This window comes from Sabethes cyaneus, chromosome 3 (genome assembly GCF_943734655.1).
Source record: "Sabethes cyaneus chromosome 3, idSabCyanKW18_F2, whole genome shotgun sequence".
Lineage (NCBI taxonomy): Eukaryota > Metazoa > Arthropoda > Insecta > Diptera > Culicidae > Sabethes > Sabethes cyaneus.
Window position 1 is genome coordinate 204,579,892 of NC_071355.1, and position 18,603 is coordinate 204,598,494.

General features: G+C 40.6%; 1 protein-coding gene across 1 annotated transcript in view; it reads right to left on the reverse strand.

Moving 5' to 3' along the window:
* The window catches only part of LOC128740608 (uncharacterized), a 40,249-nt gene that overhangs the window by 4,136 nt on the left and 17,510 nt on the right, over positions 1–18,603 (reverse strand). The window contains exons 5-8 of the mRNA XM_053836169.1: positions 5,618–5,712; positions 450–601; positions 214–397; positions 81–152 (exon numbers count right to left, since the gene is read on the reverse strand). Coding sequence (XP_053692144.1) covers positions 81–152; positions 214–397; positions 450–601; positions 5,618–5,712 — 503 coding nt within the window. The remainder of the gene's footprint in view (positions 1–80; positions 153–213; positions 398–449; positions 602–5,617; positions 5,713–18,603) is intronic.

Consider the following 18,603-nt stretch of genomic DNA (forward strand, 5'->3'; position numbering starts at 1 on the left):
GTAGAACCACCGAACAAACAAATGTACCTTATGTCGTAGATCCTTTCCTGCAAAATGCATGTGTGCATTCCAGGACCTACCGAATGCGTCGTATTCGTACTGCCTAAAATGAACGTTTCGAAGAGAACAAGCGTCAGGTTCCAGGCTCCAACCTATCGAAAATTAACAAACAAGAGTAATACGAATTGAATATCAAGTATGGCTGTGCCTAACTAAAAACGTTGCTCTCCTGACTTCGCATTGTCCGCAGGATCCATTGGTAGTAAGCCGAAACTTTCGTATAAACCCCTGGGGTGGCTGTTCCGCAAGCTACACCGAATGTAGTTATACCAACAATAAATGAAGACTGTTTGCCATTGTGAAGCAATTTTATCTGAAGAGGTCCTCCGGAGTCACCCTAGAATCAAGCTTTGTAGTACACTTTTACCAACTTAAAATTATAGATTTACGTGACAGGTATCCATCACATCATCTCCCGCGCATAACTGGGTTTCCTTGAGGCCATATTTTAATAGACGGTGGTGGCTATAAAATTTACTGCATTCCTCATTAGCGGTTGGTTTCAGTGTAACTTTTTGCAGTGATGAAGATCGTCTTTGTGCTGTGGACTTATAACATATTTAAATCCATTCTTCAAAGATTTAGTCAAATTCTTGGTTTTCATATTGATTATCTTAAGACTAGTTAAGGGTACTAAAAAAAAGTTAAATGATGTGTCATGATCTAACCGAGAATTTACAGTTTTATTGCTATTTATTATGAAAATCGTTCAGACTAGGGTTGGATTCGAGTTTCACAACACCACCGGAGATCTGCTGACCAACGAATGTTCTGCCAAATTGACCACATTCTCTCAAACTCGTTTTTCTCGAACATCACAGACATACACTGGGTGAGGACCTTTCTTTGTGTAGCTTGGTGCTTCGACCATCGAGATGGATGGGACAGGATACGCTCGGCTCAAAAGGTCGTAACTACGGCGTTACGTGCAGACACTCCAAGTGTATGAAATGAATGCATTGACGGGGAATACAGGGCAATTACGCAAGTAGGTATAACGATCCGACTGACTATAGAGCATCACCGCCCAGCCGAGATTCGAAGATACAACAACTGGCTTGTTAGACCAGCATCGTCCCTTGTTGCTAATTGTCGATTAGAACAGCTATTTTAGCAAGTTCGATGAGACGGTCTACCAATCTCATAACACACCGAAGCCTGATATGTATAGAGACGAGGAAAAAACTTGGTCACAATTACTAGCGCGAGGTGGTCGATAGATGGAAGCAATTCTTCGATGAGAACCTCAATGGCGACATAACGGACGAGGGTGGAATGAAAATTAACTTGCGAATGCCCACAAATAATAATAAACGAGTTTATAGATAAACCCGGTGGAAACCAAGGTCGTATCCTGACAGGGAAGGAGGGCTCCTTCGAGCTACGTTGCCCTCTGGCGATACTGTGGGGCTGGTTGTGGGCTTTGCAAACCTGAACCTCTAAAAAAAAAACAAAGCAATGTACTCCGTAAGTAATAATAATAACTCTAATCGGAACAACCGGCAAAGACCCAGGCGACGAAAACGGACTAACGATTGGAAATTAGGAACATGGAACTGTCGGTCTATAAATTTTCTATGAAGTACCCACGTGCTTTCTAAAGAAATGAAGAGCCGCAAGTTCGATATCATAGCGTTGCAGGAGGTATGCTGGAAAGGAACGATGGTATGTAGATATGGTCATACCACTGACGAACTGACATGACACATAGAAGAAAATCCTTTAAAAACGTCCTACACATTTTGCTTGCACACTAGCACCCTCTGTTATGCATGTCGCAGAGTAGCTTGCATTTGCACGGTTTTATGCTGTAGGGTTTTTACATTTGTATGGTTTCATACTGAAATCTCGAAGCAACACTCGCGCGCCGCGGTGTGGTCATGTTGCGAAACATGCTTTTTTGAAAAATGAGTGGTTTTTGATTGGACGATGGAATTTACGCGAGTGTCTCGTCTGTTTGTTTGTGGTCATACCATCTACCAGAGCTGCGGCAATACACACGAGCTGGGCACAGCTTTTATAGTGACGGGCGAGATGCAGAAGCGGGTGATCGGGTGGTGGCCGATCAACTCCCGAATGTGCAGATTAAGAATCAAGGGCCGATTCTTTAATATTAGCATAATTAACGTGTACAACCCTTACTTCGGAAGTACCGATGATGACAAAGACGCATTCAACGCGCAGTTGGAGCGTGAATACGACCGCTTGCAGGCAAGTCGTAGGCGAAATACATATCTGTCAAGAATAAAATATACATAGTAGAAATAAATTGGATAAGTTTTCTTTTTTTAATTTTATTTAATTTCCACGTTCTGATAGATGGTCGGCATAGTTCAGAGATTATCGATGTCAGAACCCATCCGGGCGCTAACATTGATTCAGATCACTACCTAGTGACGGTAAGGATACGTCAAAAACTATCTGTTGTGATCAACATACGATACCGGCGACCGCCACAGTATAATCTAGCGTGACTGAAGCAACCAGAGATCTCCGAAAACTACGCGTTATCTCTCGAAACCGCGCTGCCGGAAGAGGGTGAGCTGAATGAAGCCCCTCTTGAGGACTGTTGGAATGTCGTGAAAACAGCCATTAACAGCGTAGCAGTGAACGTCCTAGGCCGTGTGGCACCGAATCGACGTAACGAATGGTTTGACGAGGAATGCCAGCAGATATTGGCTGAGAAGAACCCAGCGCAGATACAAATGCTGCGTAGAGCCACCCGTCAGAATGTGGAGCGATACTAATAGAAGCGGAGGCAGCAAACCCAAATCTTCAAAGAGAAGAAGCGCCACCGAAGGGAGAAGGAGCGCGAAGAACTCGAACAGCTGTACCGCTTTCGCGACACACGGAAATTCTATCAGAGACTCAACGGATCTCGCAAAGGCTTTGTGCCGCGGGCCGAAATGTGCAGAGATAAAGATGGAGACATCTTGACTGACGATCGTGCGGTGATCGAAAGGTGGAAGCAGCACTACGACGAACACCTGAATGGCGTGCAGGCGGAAGACCATGATAGCGGAGGAAGTGACCACATTGGTGTAGCAAGCAACGAAGATGTGCCACTCCCATCGATACGGGAAGTTGAAGAAGGCGTTCAGCGGCTGAAGAACAACAGAGCCGGTTATAGTACCGAAAGTACTGTAGTTAGTTCTCCGATGTGGTATATGCAAGAAGGAATTATTCCGCGTTAAGTGAGACCGAGTTAAGATGTCTAGTCTTCCAAGAATCCAAGGACAGTCAATCCGGGATGTCAGAACATCTGATACGAAGACGGCTCTAGTTACGTCCCGACGTGTTTGCAGGGTGTCCAACTTGATTAATCTGCAGCGCTGTTCGTAGCTTGGTAGCCGGAACGGATCATTCCATGGTAACCTACGGAGGGCAAAGCGGATGAACCTCCGTTGTACCGACTCTATTCGAATGACGCCGTTTTGGTAATACGGGCTCCATACGGGTGCGCAATACTCGAGGTTGGAGCGAACCAACCCACAGAAGAGTGATTTCAAACAGTAAATACCGTTGAAGTTTTTGGCGATGCGCATGATGAATCCCAGGTTTCTGCAGGCCTTGTCGACAACGAATGAAACATGCTGTTTGAAAGTCAATTTAGAGTCCAGCAGTACCCCAAGATCCTTGACGCAATCTATCACATTTGTCGGGGAGACATTATACTGCACAGACCTTGTCGTAAGACGTAAGGCCAATGAAGTAAGTAAGTTAGAGTTAAAAGAGAAATCGGACAGCTGAAGACTAATAGAACCGCTGGCCGCACCCCCTTTAGAACTCTACAAAGATAGCAGCAACGCAACGATCTGCTTTATAGGATCGTTTTTCGGATTTTGGAGAAGGAAAAACTGCTAGAGGAATGGATTGATGGTGTGATTTGAGGGCATTATTCACAATGAACGGGTGGCAACTAAAATTTTGGAATTTTTTCGCGCTCTTGTGCTCAACAACAAACGAGCTCAGAGAGAAATGAGAGTATGTATGTGTTAGCACTCTCTCTCTCTCTCTCTCTCTCTCTCTCCTCTTTTTGTTAATATTTATTGTTTGGTTTATGCTTGCCCAGTTTGGCTAAAATGGCGTCGTAACAAGTAGCATTTCGGAAGCGCGTCGTACAGTTCTACGAACTGCAACAGAAATCTCGGAAAAAGCGACTTCGACTGTATGTCATATCCTAAGATGCCCAATAACTATTCGCAAGTAATGTAGTGGAACCCCGAGCAAGGATTGACAACAAAAGTATATCAAAATTATTACATATTCTGCTATTGATTCAACTAGAAAACATGTTTTGTTACCAACTGAAAATGGCACTTATGATGTATCAGACTTTGCTATCATTTTGTTGACAGATTCTATTTATGATGTAAATAAACCTTCAATATTTAGATTAATCTATTTTTACATAAATTTTTTCTAGTAAAATGGTTGGTTCAAATTATATGATGATAGCAAAATGATGATGCTATGATAGTAAAATGACTACTAATTCTGCTCTCCTATTGATATTGTGTAACAGCAATTTAGTATTCCGTTTGATATTTTTGATAGCTTGATCAATTTACATAATTTCACGGCGTAGAATTTTTGCAATCAATTTTGATATTTTAACCGCTAAGTCGACCAAAATGAAATCACAACGAGTATTCAAAATCCGTTATATCAAGATATCAAATTTTGTTTTCAATTTGCTCTAAAACTTTGCTCGGGAGACCAGCCAAAATTAAGAACATCGTTCTCTTTCTCGTTTCTTCAACAACAAGCCCCCTGGTGTGGCTATCAATTAAGATGCACCAGACGAATGTTTGAAGAAAATTTTGATTTTGATGAAATTTTGATTTGAACATCAGGCATCATTCTATAGAACATCATGCAGATCGACAATGCGTGTTTTGGCCGGATAGAGCATCATCGCATTAGGCCAAAAAACACAATTGTTCCTGAATACCCATTCGATCCCATTTTTACCCAAAAACTGTCTCAGTGCGCCCAATCGAAGATTTCTTCGGGATTTTGAATTCCTTGGTGTACAAAAATAACTGGAGAGCCACGAATTGCAAACAGTTGATTGGTTGATTGGGGAGTTGATTCGCAAAGCTGACATGACGGCCGTACAACGCTCATGTTTCGACGTCAATTGAAAGCTTCGCCGAACAGCCGATTACGGACCGTTTTCAAATGTACGCTAATTTTTTTTCAACAATGGATAATGCATCTTTAATTTCGGTAAATCAGATTTTCTTCATGTATCTTTTTGACAGGTTGAGAAAAAAAAAATTCAAAATTATAGTTGCCACCCGTTATCGTATAAAATTCTAAGGGAAATTTTCCGATTTTCTCGAACATCGCTTTTGAAAAAGCAGTAAAAAAATTGTCTATGGTAAATGCTTTAGTAATAAGAATTTTAGCACAAATGTGTACATAGAGCATTCATTTGAGAATGCTATGATTTTAAAGGAAAATGTGCGGTGCATAGAATTAGGAACCATGCGCAGAATTAGTGCGTTTACTGTACCATACATGATAACGCTTGCAGAATAACAATAATTACCGAATCCAGTGTCTCCCCAGCCAGTGGCCTCCAATGCATCGAACCGTACTTCATTATCAATCCAAAGACATGCTGGCGAAACTGCACCATTTAATCTGCAACGAATAAAATAATACGATCAGTGTTGATGTTCTCTGTTTCGGTGCTGGACTATTTTAAATAAAGTTATGCTCAGTTCTGTCCTCCATCAATTCATCATCCATCATCCATCAATCATCAATCATCAATCATCAATCATCAATCATCAATCATCAATCATCAATCATCAATCATCAATCATCAATCATCAATCATCAATCATCAATCATCAATCATCAATCATCAATCATCAATCATCAATCATCAATCATCAATCATCAATCATCAATCATCCATCATCAATCATCAATCATCAATCATCAATCATCAATCATCAATCATCAATCATCAATCATCAATCATCAATCACCAATCATCAATCATCAATCATCAATCATCAATGATCAATGATCAATGATCAATCATCAATCATCAATCATCAATCATCAATCATCAATCATCAATCATCAATCATCAATCATCAATCATCAATCATCAATCATCAATCATCAATCATCAATCATCAATCATCAATCATCAATCATCAATCATCAATCATCAATCACCAATCATCAATCATCAATCATCAATCATCAATGATCAATGATCAATGATCAATCATCAATCATCAATCATCATTCATCAATCATCAATCATCAATCATCAATCATCAATCATCAATCATCAATCATCAATCATCAATCATCAATCATCAATCATCAATCATCAATCATCAATCATCAATCATCAATCATCAATCATCAATCATCAATCATCAATCATCAATCATCAATCATCAATCATCAATCATCAATCATCAATCACCAATCATCAATCATCAATCATCAATGATCAATGATCAATGATCAATGATCAATGATCAATCATCAATCATCAATCATCAATCATCAATCATCAATCATCAATCATCAATCATCAATCATCAATCATCAATCATCAATCATCAATCATCAATCATCAATCATCAATCATCAATCATCAATCATCAATCATCAATCATCAATCATCAATCATCAATCATCAATCATCAATCATCAATCATCAATCATCAATCATCAATCATCAATCATCAATCATCAATCATCAATCATCAATTCATCAATCATCAATCATCAATCATCAATCATCAATCATCAATCATCAATCATCAATCATCAATCATCAATCATCAATCATCAATCATCAATCATCAATCATCAATCATCAATAATCAAGCATCAATCATCGATCCACAATCCATCAAGAAGACTCACTTTCGTATCTTCGTGCAACGTAAGAACTATTGAACTAATATTGTAATGTATATACTGGACACTATCACTTATTGTTCTTACAAAATAAAACTGAACATTTACCTTATTCACCAACCGGTTTCGGGTAGATGTTACCCATCATCGGAGCTAGGTCCAACCGATTTTGATAAAAGAGTAGTTACAACTTAAGCTTTATTAGATGAAAGAGCGGTGATACTATCGGAGCATCGTCTTCATTCATCAAACATTGCTCAGCTGTGGTGATATGCAGCGACTTCCAAGCGTTCAAATGTGATGACTTCCTCACTGGTTTTATTAATTTAGCTCTGTTCCAGTTTATTTAATGCTGATGATTGGTACCATCAAGAAGACTGCGAGTCTTTCTTCTACTTTCTTAAATCTGTTTACTTATTAATTGGATCCTCAGGAAGCTCATCAAACTAATTAAATCTACGATGGATGGCACACAGTGCTGTGTTCGGTTTTCGGGTGGGTTGTCAAATTCATTCGAATGACACAGAGGGCTTCGCAAAGGTTGATGGTCTTTCATGCCAAGGTTGATGTCTTTCATGACCCACGACAACGACGCCAATAAAACAACAACGACGTTAACAACACAACACATAACAACGATGCACACAGCCCGACTACGACGATAACAATACGACACATAACTACGACCACAACAAAGGTACCACAGGTTGGTTTGGAAAATTGGATCATTCAACCTCGAACCGCGAAGCAGTCATCAAGCAGGTTAACCAACAAGATTGCAAGAAGGCTGAAGAAGGACTAATCTTACTAGGTAGGAACCTGATTCCACATTTGGCGATCCTGTCATTGGAATCAGATTGGATTCCTCTACTGCCGTTCAGAGAGAACCTCTTTAAAAAAAAATGAGCAAAAAAGGTAAGATTAGAGTGTACATTTGCGAAAATTGCTGATATAGAAAAATAGTTTTGAAGTGCGTTCAGGATGACCACACATGCGCGTTTGGATAACCGTCTTAGGAGGATTATGAGTTCGGGACGACCACAAGAATGACGCGTTGAGATAACCACTTTAGCAGAGACTGGTGTTACTATGTGTGAGTCGGGACGACCACAATTGTGAGTTCGGGACGACCACAAGAATGGCGCGTTGGGATAACAACCAAAACATGATTGAATTGTAATGAATCGTATGTTCGGGATGACCACGAGTGCGGGTAACCGCCAGGCAGAAAATAGTTTGTTGTTTAAATAGCATAGAGAGAATGGCACGAATGGGAGAAGTGGGAATAATTTAACATTTACGTACTATCAAATTTAAGGTAAATCAAACAAACGTGCACTCTAATCTTCCAATTGAAAATTGAATACCTCAAAACAGCCTCCGTAACTGACATCATCTGTTCAGCTGTCATAGATACATTCTTCTCAAAATGGCCAGTGAAGGAAGTTTTGTCCGAACTCCAGAGTACATTACAGACTCTGAGGCCAGGGATGTCGATGAACAAATTCAGTCATCTCCCGGCTCGAGAAACTCAAATGTTTCGGTTACCACTAAAGCTTTGTCTTCTGAATCGAAACACTCACTGAGTGATGTAGATGTGATCATTGAAGATAATTGCAGTGGAATCGACCAAATTCAACAAGCTCAGCAGGGGGTAGTCATGTTAAATGCCGTCGATGAAGTAGTCGTTCGCCGTACTCCCCAAGAGAAGGATGAATTGTATGCTCGTATGGATCAATTCGAGTAAATATTAAGCAACTTAGCCTCATCGCTCAACACCAGCAAGCAAAGCTATTACGTGCCCAACGTAGACGAAATTGAACGAAGTTGGACCACAGCGCGAACAAAGCTCCACGGGATAATTCAATGCAGGGCATCAGATGGGACCACATCAATGCTTTTCCCAAAGGCGTACCGGCAAACAAGTTGTGGGGGGCATGGCATAAATACATCGAGACCTTCGAAATTGCTGCATCCCTAGGGAATGCTTTCGACCAGGCCAAAAGGGCGCAATTGTTCCTATCTGTGGGGGAGGAGATGCAGTCTATTATTAAAGCAGCAAAATTGCAAACAAACTTTGCGGAAGCGGATTGCTACGTTAAGTTCGTCAGGAATACAGACTTATACTTGAAGTCTATGACGGATACGAATGCAGAACATGATGCCTTTTCCAACATGCGACAAGGACAGGGAGAATCGGTGATGGGTTTTCATGCCAAATTGGTCGAGAATGTAAGACTCTGTGGCTACAGTATAGTGGACCAAGAGCGGTTTGACAGAGCACAACTTATTAAGGGCATGTCAAACCAAGTCCTGGCTAAATTCCAGTTCTAGGCTAAGTCCTAGTAACTTATGGATATGAGACCAATTTCAGAACTATTGAACTAATATTGTAATGTATATACTATACTGTTCACTTATCACTTATTGTTCTTACAAAATAAAACTGAACATTTACCTTATTCGCCAACCGGTTTCGGGTAGATGTTACCCATCATCGGAGCTAGGTCCAACCGATTTTGATAAGAGAGTCCCTCTCACTTCAAGATGTATTGATTAAGTGTACTCTTGGACATTCACGGCCCATCGAGTTCATGATAGACTCAGGAGCCGATGTAAATGTGCTTTGTGGCAAGGACTGGGATGTACTAAAGCAAGCGTCCGAGAAAGGTCACGCTACATTTCAAATAAAAAAGTGTTCAAGCGGAACAAATATTTGCTCCTACGCGGTGAGCAAACGAATGGCGATAGAGTGCGTAATCAATGGTGTCATAAATGTCATAGGATATAGACACTCTTCAGCTTCGGCTGATTTTATCATCATTAGAAATGGACGTCGATCGCTACTAGGTCGATTCACTGCCAGCGATTTAGCATTATTAGCAGTTGGATTGGGTATGAAATGGAGAGAGTTACCTGGAAGGAGCGTCAAACAGAGCTCTGGCTCTCTCAAGCTCCCACGTGGCGCTTCCACGCAGATCTAAGTCAAATGATGGCGATCGATGGCCTTACACGGAAATGCTTCATGTACTTACTGAAGCAGCTAAGCTAGGAGGTGCGAACTAGAGCGCATGTTCTCCAGGTGAGAAGCAGCTCACACAGCGTCTGTCTCGGGCGGCTGAATATGAAATGCTGTATCCTGCAAGCTATACCTAAGATGGCAGACCCATCAGCGGGATGTAGGTATCGCGACCCCGGTGAGGTAGTATACTGAAAACTCAATTACCACGAACAACGAACAAAAAAATTCAGGACGGAACAATCGGTATAGGACACGGCAAGGGACAAGGAAACGATTAAGGGATAACGATTGGAAACTTGGTACCTGGAATGTCCGAACTCTCCATGAACCGGCACGGGCTGGCTTGCTTGCTCGAGAGCTGCATCAACTCGAAGTGGAGATCGCTGCTATTCAGGAAGTTCGGTGGCCAAGATCCGGAGAAAGGGAGTTCCGTGCAGTAGACCCTATTGCAGGCACTTCTTTCAAGTACCACATCTACTACAGTGGCGGTAAGACAGCTGAACATGGAGTCGGTTTCGTAGTGTTGGGAAAACAAAAGCAACGAGTTATCCGGTGGAGGCCCGTAGATGACCGTATATGCGTGTTGAGGATTAAGGGCAAATTCTTCAACTATAGCCTAATCAACTTATACGCACCGACAAATGATAAATCCGATGATGCAAAAGACGAGTTTTACGACAAGCTTGAGAGGACCTATGGAGAATGCCCAAAACACGACGTGAAAATCATCATCGGAGATGCAAACGCGCAGATCGGGAGGGAGGAATTCTTCCGTCCAGTTATTGGAAGACATAGCCTGCATCTGTCGACCAATGATAACGGTCTGAGGCTCATGAATTTTGCCGCGGCCAGAGGGATGGCCATCTGTAGCACCTACTTTCCACGTTTGAATATTCGGAAACACACCTGGATGCATCCAAATGGAGACTCTAGCTCTCAGATCGATCATGTCTTGATTGACGGTCGACACTTTTCGGATGTTATCGATGTACGGTCTTTTCGTGGACCAAATATCGACTCTGACCTCTGTCTCGTAGTGAGTAAGATTCGCGCAAGGCTGTCGAACACGGCGAAAGCTCGCACTGAAAGGACGCTGCGTTTCAACATCCAGCGGTTAACGGCAGACGGCGTAGCAGTGGAGTACGCCAGGAAGCTTGACCAGCGAATCGCAGAACAGCAGGTAGAAGAAGAAGATATAAATGGGCTGTGGAGGAACATCCATGGTGCCATCCAAACAGCAGCGAGAGAGGTGGTAGGCACGACCCGTGGAACAGCTGGTTTGACGCCGAATGCCAGAGAGTGACAGACGAAAAGAACCAGGCCAGGAGTCGTATGCTCACTGCGGCAACGCGTCAAAACAGAGAGAGATACAGAGAGAGTAGAGCTGCGGAAAAAAGAATCCATCGTCTAAAGAAACGCGAGTACGAGGAGCACGTGCTCGCCGGCGCAGAGGAACGATACGCCAGCAACGACACACGGAGTTTCTATAAAACGGTGAGATGCAGGAATTTTGCCATGCCTGTGATGTGCAATGATAGTGCTGGCAACCTGCTTACCGACAAAACGGCGGTAGCAGCCAGGTGGAAGGAGCACTTCCGGACACTATTGAATGGAGAGGTAAATGCGGAGAACAGCAGGGACAGGATAGAAATTGTAAGCGATGGTCAAGCTGTGGAGCCACCAACACAGGAGGAGGTTAGGAAGGCAATCAGTGAGCTGAAAAACGATAAGGCTGCTGGGAAGGACGGTATCCCGGCTGAACTTCTAAAAGCGGGGAGCGAGCGGCTGTACGAAGCAATCCACCGGATCATTGTCAGGATCTGGGAGGAAGAACAAATGCCGGAGGAGTGGTCACGACGGATCAGATGTTTACCCTGCGCCAGTTGCTAGACAAGTTCCGGGAGTACAACTTGCAGACACACCATCTGTTTGTGGACTTTAAAGCGGCATATGATTCAGTTAAACGAAATGAGCTGTTGCAGATAATGCTAGAACATGGTTTTCCGACGAAACTAGTTACGCTGATTCGTGCGACGCTGGACGGATCCAAACTGGCGCTCTACAGAACACTAATCCTCCCGGTGGCCCTTTACGGACACGAATCATGGACGCTAAAGGAAGCTGATCGGCGAGTGCTTGGGGGTTTTGAGCGTAAAATTCTGCGATCTTTGGTGGCAAAATGGACAATGGAGTGTGGCGCAGACGCATGAATCACGAGCTGTACCAAGTATACACATATGCTGATATAGTGAAGGTAGTGCAATGTGGCAGACTGCGGTGAGGTGGACACGTGGCCAGAATGCCCGATGAAAGAGTAGCCAAAACTATTTTCAGCAGAGAACCAGGAAGAGGCTGTAGACTCCGAGACAGACCCCGCACCCGGTGGGTGTGTGCTGTCGAAAACGATGCACGTTCAGCTGGTGTTCGTAGGGATTGGAGAACGGCAGCCCAGGACCGACGGTACTGGAGGACCATAATTCGTTCGGCGCAGGATCGGTAGCGGACCGTTGCCACTAAAGTAAAGTAAAGTAAGTAAGCAGTTGGATTATCCGTGAGCAATTGTGAACAAATTTCGAAAAACAAAACCTTTCCAAAAATGCCGGTAGTTGTGTGTGTGTGTGTGTGATACAATCCATCGCCCGCTGACCGGCAGCGCTTTTATGTACAAAAATTACTTGCATCTTTTAGTTAAAAAGTTTGTCTTCCTAAATGCAAATAATTTTAGTCCTGGAGATAGAAGGTGATAGCTCTATTGTTCATCCAATGACCCATTTCTAGAATGCCTGGATATACACGCACATTCCGAAGTCGCCTTCATAAACAATAAACCCCGCATGGATACTTTTACATATTCACACTTCCAGAATAATTTTCATTATTCTGGCGCGTATTTAATTTGACAAAATCATAGTTATAATTTGAAACAAGCAGCATGCGAAGTTGATTTGAAATAGTTCTCTTCCATATATATATATATACCGTGACCGCCCCTAATTCTGCGCGGCTCCTAATTCTGCGCATTTTTTCTTTATATGAGTACTAGCTGACCCGACAAACTTCGTATTGCCACAAATTAACCTGTGTTGTACATAATCATGAATCTCGGATGATCTTTGTCACAATCTCGAGTTTTGCAAGCCCCCCAGTGGACGGCACCTCCGACGGCGGGTCACCGGTAACACTCGCGACCGTCTCGTCCTGAATGATCTAGTGTTACTATAGATAGTTTTTGTGGTCTTGTATTGACTAATGTTTTATGGAAGAGTCTCGAATTTCTCGAGTTCGATTAGTTTTTGAGTTTCGCAAAAATTTCTGTTTTATTTGTATGAGAGTCCATCCCCCTACCACAGGGGTTGGAGGTCTCTAACTATCGTAAAATAAATTCAAGACTCCAAAATCTCCCACATGCCAAATTTGGTTCCATTTGCTTGATTACTTCTCAAGTTATAAGGAAATTTGAATTTCATTTGTATGGGAGCTCCCCTCTTAAAAGGGGAAGGAGTCGTAATTCACCATAGAAAAAATTTCTGCCATCTAAAACTCCCACATGCCAAATTTGGTTCCATTTGATTGATTAGTTCTCGAGATAAGAGGAAATTTGCATTTCATTTGTATGGAAGCCCACCCTCTTAAAGGGGAGATGGCCCATAACTCGCTTTCTAAAGAAGAGAGGGGTCTCAATTCACCATAGAAAAAAATCTTGCGTCCAAAACCACTTACATGTCAAATTTGGTTCCATTTGCTAGATTAGTTCTCGAGTTATGAGGAAATTTGTTTTTCATTTGTATAGGAGCCCCCCCTCTTAAATTGGGGAAATCCATAGAAAATATACCATAGAAAATATTCTTGCCTACAAAAACACCCAAATGATAAATTTGGTTCCATTTGCTTGATTAGTTCTAGAGTTATGAGAAAATTTGTATTTCGTTTGTATGAGTGCCCCCCCTCTTAAAAAGGTAAGGGGTCCTAATTCATCATAGAAAAAATGGTTGCTTCCAAAAACACCCACATGCCAAATATGGTTCCATTTGCTTGATTAGTTCTAGAATTATGAGGAAATTTGTATTTCATTTGTGTAAAAGCACCCTCTCTTAAAGTTGGGAGGGGTCCTAATTCACCATAGAAAATATTTTTGCCTCCAGAAACCTCCACATTCCAAATTTGGTTCTATTTGCTTGATTAGTTCTCGAGTTATGAGGAAATTTGAATTTCATTTGTATAGGAGCCCCCCCTCCTAAAGTGAGTAGGGGTCCCAATTCATCATAGAAAAAATTTTTGTCTCCAAAAACACCCACGTGCCAAATTTGGTTCCATTTGCTTGATTAGTTCTCGAGTTATGAGGAAATTTGTATTTCGTTTGTATAGGAGCCCCCCCTCTTAAAATGGGGAGGGGTCCTTATTTACCATAAAAAATATTCTTGCCCTCGAAAACTTCCACATGCCAAATTTTGTTCCATTTGCTTGATTAGTTCTTCAGTTATGAGGAAATTTGTATTTCATGTGTATAGGATCCCCCCTCCTAAAACGGGGAGGGGTCACAATTCATCATAGAAAAAATTTTTGTCTCCAAAAACACCCACGTGTCAAATTTGGTTCCATTTGCTTGATTAGTTCCCGAGTTATGAGGAAATTCGTATTTCGTTTGTATGGGAGCCCCCCCTCTTAAAGTGGGGAGGGGTTCTAATTCACCATAGAAAATATTCTTGCCCTCGAAAACTTTCACATGCCAAATTTGGTTTCATTTGCTTGATTAGCTCTCGAGTTATGAGGAAATTTGTATTTCATTTGTATAGGAGCCCCCCCTCCTAAAGTGAGGAGGGGTCCCAGTTCATCATAGAAAAAATTTTTGTCTCCAAAAACACCCACGTGCCAAATTTTGTTCCATTTGCTTGATTAGTTCTCGAGTTATGAGGAAATTTGTATTTCGTTTGTATAGGAGCCCCCCCCCCTCTTAAAGTGGGGAGGGGTCCTTATTTACCATAGAAAATATTCTTGCCCTCGAAAACTTTCACATGCCAAATTTTGTTCCATTTGCTTGATTAGTTCTTCAGTTATGAGGAAATTTTTATTTCATGTGTATAGGATCCCCCCCTCCTAAAACGGGGAGGGGTCCCAATTCATCATAGAAAAAATTTTTGTCTCCAAAAACACCCACATGCCAAATTTGGTTCCATTTGCTTGATTAGTTCTCGAGTTATGAGGAAATTTGTATGGAAGCCCCCCCTTTTAAAGAGGAGAGGAGTTATAATTCCCCATATAAAGAGGGGAGGGGTCTCAATTTACCATAGAATAAATTCTTGTCACCGAAAACACCCACATGCCAAATTTTGTTCTATTTGCTTGATTAGTTGTCGAGTTATGCAGAAATTTGTGTTTCATTTGTATGGGAGCCCCCCCTCTTAGTGGGGGAGGGGTTTCTAACCATCACTAAAACCTTTTCTGGCCCCAAAAAACCTCTACATGCATATTTTCATGCCGATAGGTTCCGTAGTTTTCGATTCTATAAGGAACATACAGACAGACAGACAGACAGACAGAAATCCTTCTTTATAGGTATAGATTTTTTAACATTGTGCATAACTATGATCATTGCGTTATTTTTTTATAAATGTCTGTTGAATATTACGCCATTATTCACTAACGGGCCATAATATTTGAGAGCGAAATAATTTAACGTGAAACTGAAAGTATTTTATATGGCAGAAAACATCGTCGTTAGCACCAAAGCTAAGATTGTCCTTCTAGAAAATTAACAAATTTATGATCGAAATTCTTTGCAATGATCAAATTACCATTTGCAATGATCAAATAATTAGAAAGAATAATTAGTATTAGTCATGTTTTAGACAAAAAGAGTGATTGCATGCATTGCTTTCCTTAGAAAAATGCGATGCAATAATGCGCAGATTTAGGCACAGATTTTTCATTCATGTTCCAAATTCTGCGCAGTAATATATCCCACGAAGAAATCGCGAAAGAATACGCAACCTCACCTCGGGCTGAGGTATAGAGGCATGAAAATTCAAGTAGAATCTTTAACTTGCATTGATTGGCATCCTGTGCTGTGTCTCAGGGTCCGAACCTACGAGCGCCAATGCATGAAACCATATGTTCTATTTTTACCTTTGTTATACTATAACAAAGGTTTAGAAATTGGTCGAAAAACACGAAATCGATCCGAGGCCCGGAGGGCCGAGCCACATGTACCAATCGACAGGGTTCGACGAACTGAGCAATGTCTGTGTGCAGGCTTCTGAGAAGTACCGCACGCTGACAGTAGTTTGTCGATTGTCAGGCTACTGCACCATAGCAGTAATATAACCGATGAGAGTCATTGAAATGACAAAACCACTATCACAGCGACAACAGGTGACTGTCGCGTTTTCCCCTCAGTACAAATTTTTTCGTTTCTATTCTGTTATTCGTTCTTCACAGACCCTTTGTTCACTCCTTTCAACTCAATCGACATAGGTTAATACATGCCTTTTTACGCATCCAGCTAGTCGTCGTTTCTTTTGTTGTCGCCTTTAACTGTCGATTTTTTGTGCATAAGGTTCATGCTGCCGAATAATTTGGAGCCATGCCTATTGAAGAAATTGGTTACATGGTGGTATGTCGTTGTCCGTTCGGGGTTTGGTTTGAATGGTGAAATAATGCTCGTTTTGAATTTATCAAAGCGTCAGATAAGGAAGATTGATTCAAGCAATATGTATTTTATTACCATAGTAAGTAATTTGGATGTTTATTTATTTGGCCATGGCTTATGGGCTTACAATTAAAACAATATTTTAAAAAATCGAGCTCTTCTATTTTCCTAGACCTGCTGCTCTAATTGCTTATTTTTTGTTGAATATTTTTTGTACTAAGAAGGCAAGTGAGATTTAAAAATTGCATAGCTAGGGTTAAATCGACTGTATAATTTACACCTATGATTATTGTTCCATGATTCCACCTATGATTATTTAAAACATCTGGTGCCCTACGTCGCCATTTGGCAGCATGGGTGTAAATCTCTATAAATCATCAATAACATTTATGTAATACGAAATTTTAAAATTTCATAAAAACTAGAACATCGGAGGATTAAAATTCTTGCAACACAGTATCTTTTTAGTAGTATCACATGAAGGTTTGATTACAAAAAAGGACTATTTACATGAAATGAAACTAAGAAGAATTTTTAAAATTAAGTCAATTTTCTGGTGCAAGTGGGACGTATATTCGAATTTGATAAAAAAAACCTGATTTAATCCACCTAGTGGTGAAAGGAACCTTTGTTATACGGTCTTACTTGCTGTTTGAGATAGAAATCGACACGTTTGGTTTACATGGAATTTTTGGAAATTGAATAAGTTTACAAAATTTGAACCAAATAGAAGCACTTATAAATTTTGTTAGTTCTTTTTCTTATGTAATTGCTGAGTATGTTGTTACTAATGAGGGGGATGGGTTAAAAGGCCACTGCGACAGTAAGTTGTAAGATGAAATATTATTCTTTAGCATACATTGCGTAGTAAAGGTCTAGTTTATAGGTTTTTGAACTATGCATAATTTCCTATAATGCCATTCTATTTGATTCACAACAATAAAGTTTTCTTGGATAAATTTCATCAATTTTTATTAACCTTCGGTTACTCACGCTGTTGTATTTTGTACACCATGTGTAGGTTTTTGAATGCCATATTGTTATGAAGTTACAAATCGTATATTACGTATATACTAACGTATATTCTTTAATAAACTTGTTATGAGCAAAATGTCGGAATTATTCAATGCATTGATAGTTTAAATTGTTAGGAAAATAGATTAGCATAAACCGACATCACAGAAACGAAGCAAGTAGCATGTGAGGTGTACCGCAATTGGCCCCAACTGGAATTTTCTCTCGTTTCTTCATATGGAAAAATGGTGTCTGTATGCAGCAAAACTACCAGCAAATGTAAAATGTTTAAAATGTATCCGTCTGTTGGTAGTCGAGTAATTCTGGGTCAAAATCAGGATATTTTTTATAATCAAAGTTCTACAGTTCCTAAACAAGCAAACATTGAGGTATTCTATGTTCAGCAAAGTTGTGTATTTTTACCGTTTATACAATTTTGTAATACATAAAAAAGTCATACAACAATTACAAAACGATCTAAAATAGGAAAAACTGATTTTACAAATTCATATACAATGAATAAGATTTTTCTACCTTCGCTGAGTAGATAGAAGGTTACTGTATTCAACAAAATTTCTTGTAATAATATGTTCTAAAACTTTGCAGAACACATCAATGTGTTATATTGAAACTGAAGAAAAATAATTTTGTTATTTCACTTTTAGGGGGTTAAATAAAAGCATGATGGTTGCTTTAGAAATGTTTTCAAGAATTATGAACATGGCAAGTTATTCAGTATTTATCTCTCATCAAATCATAGAAGAAAGACTTTAGATAAATTTGAAAGAGAGCAGAATTTTCATGTTTTTAACAGAAGAATCAAAAGATGAATTTCTGGTAAGTTGTAACGTCACGCTGCAGTAGATCTAGATATTTGTATAACGCGGTTAATTGGGACCGCGTTATATTAGGCGCGTTATACAAGTACACTAATTGGGGGGCGACGGCTTTCTAAGGT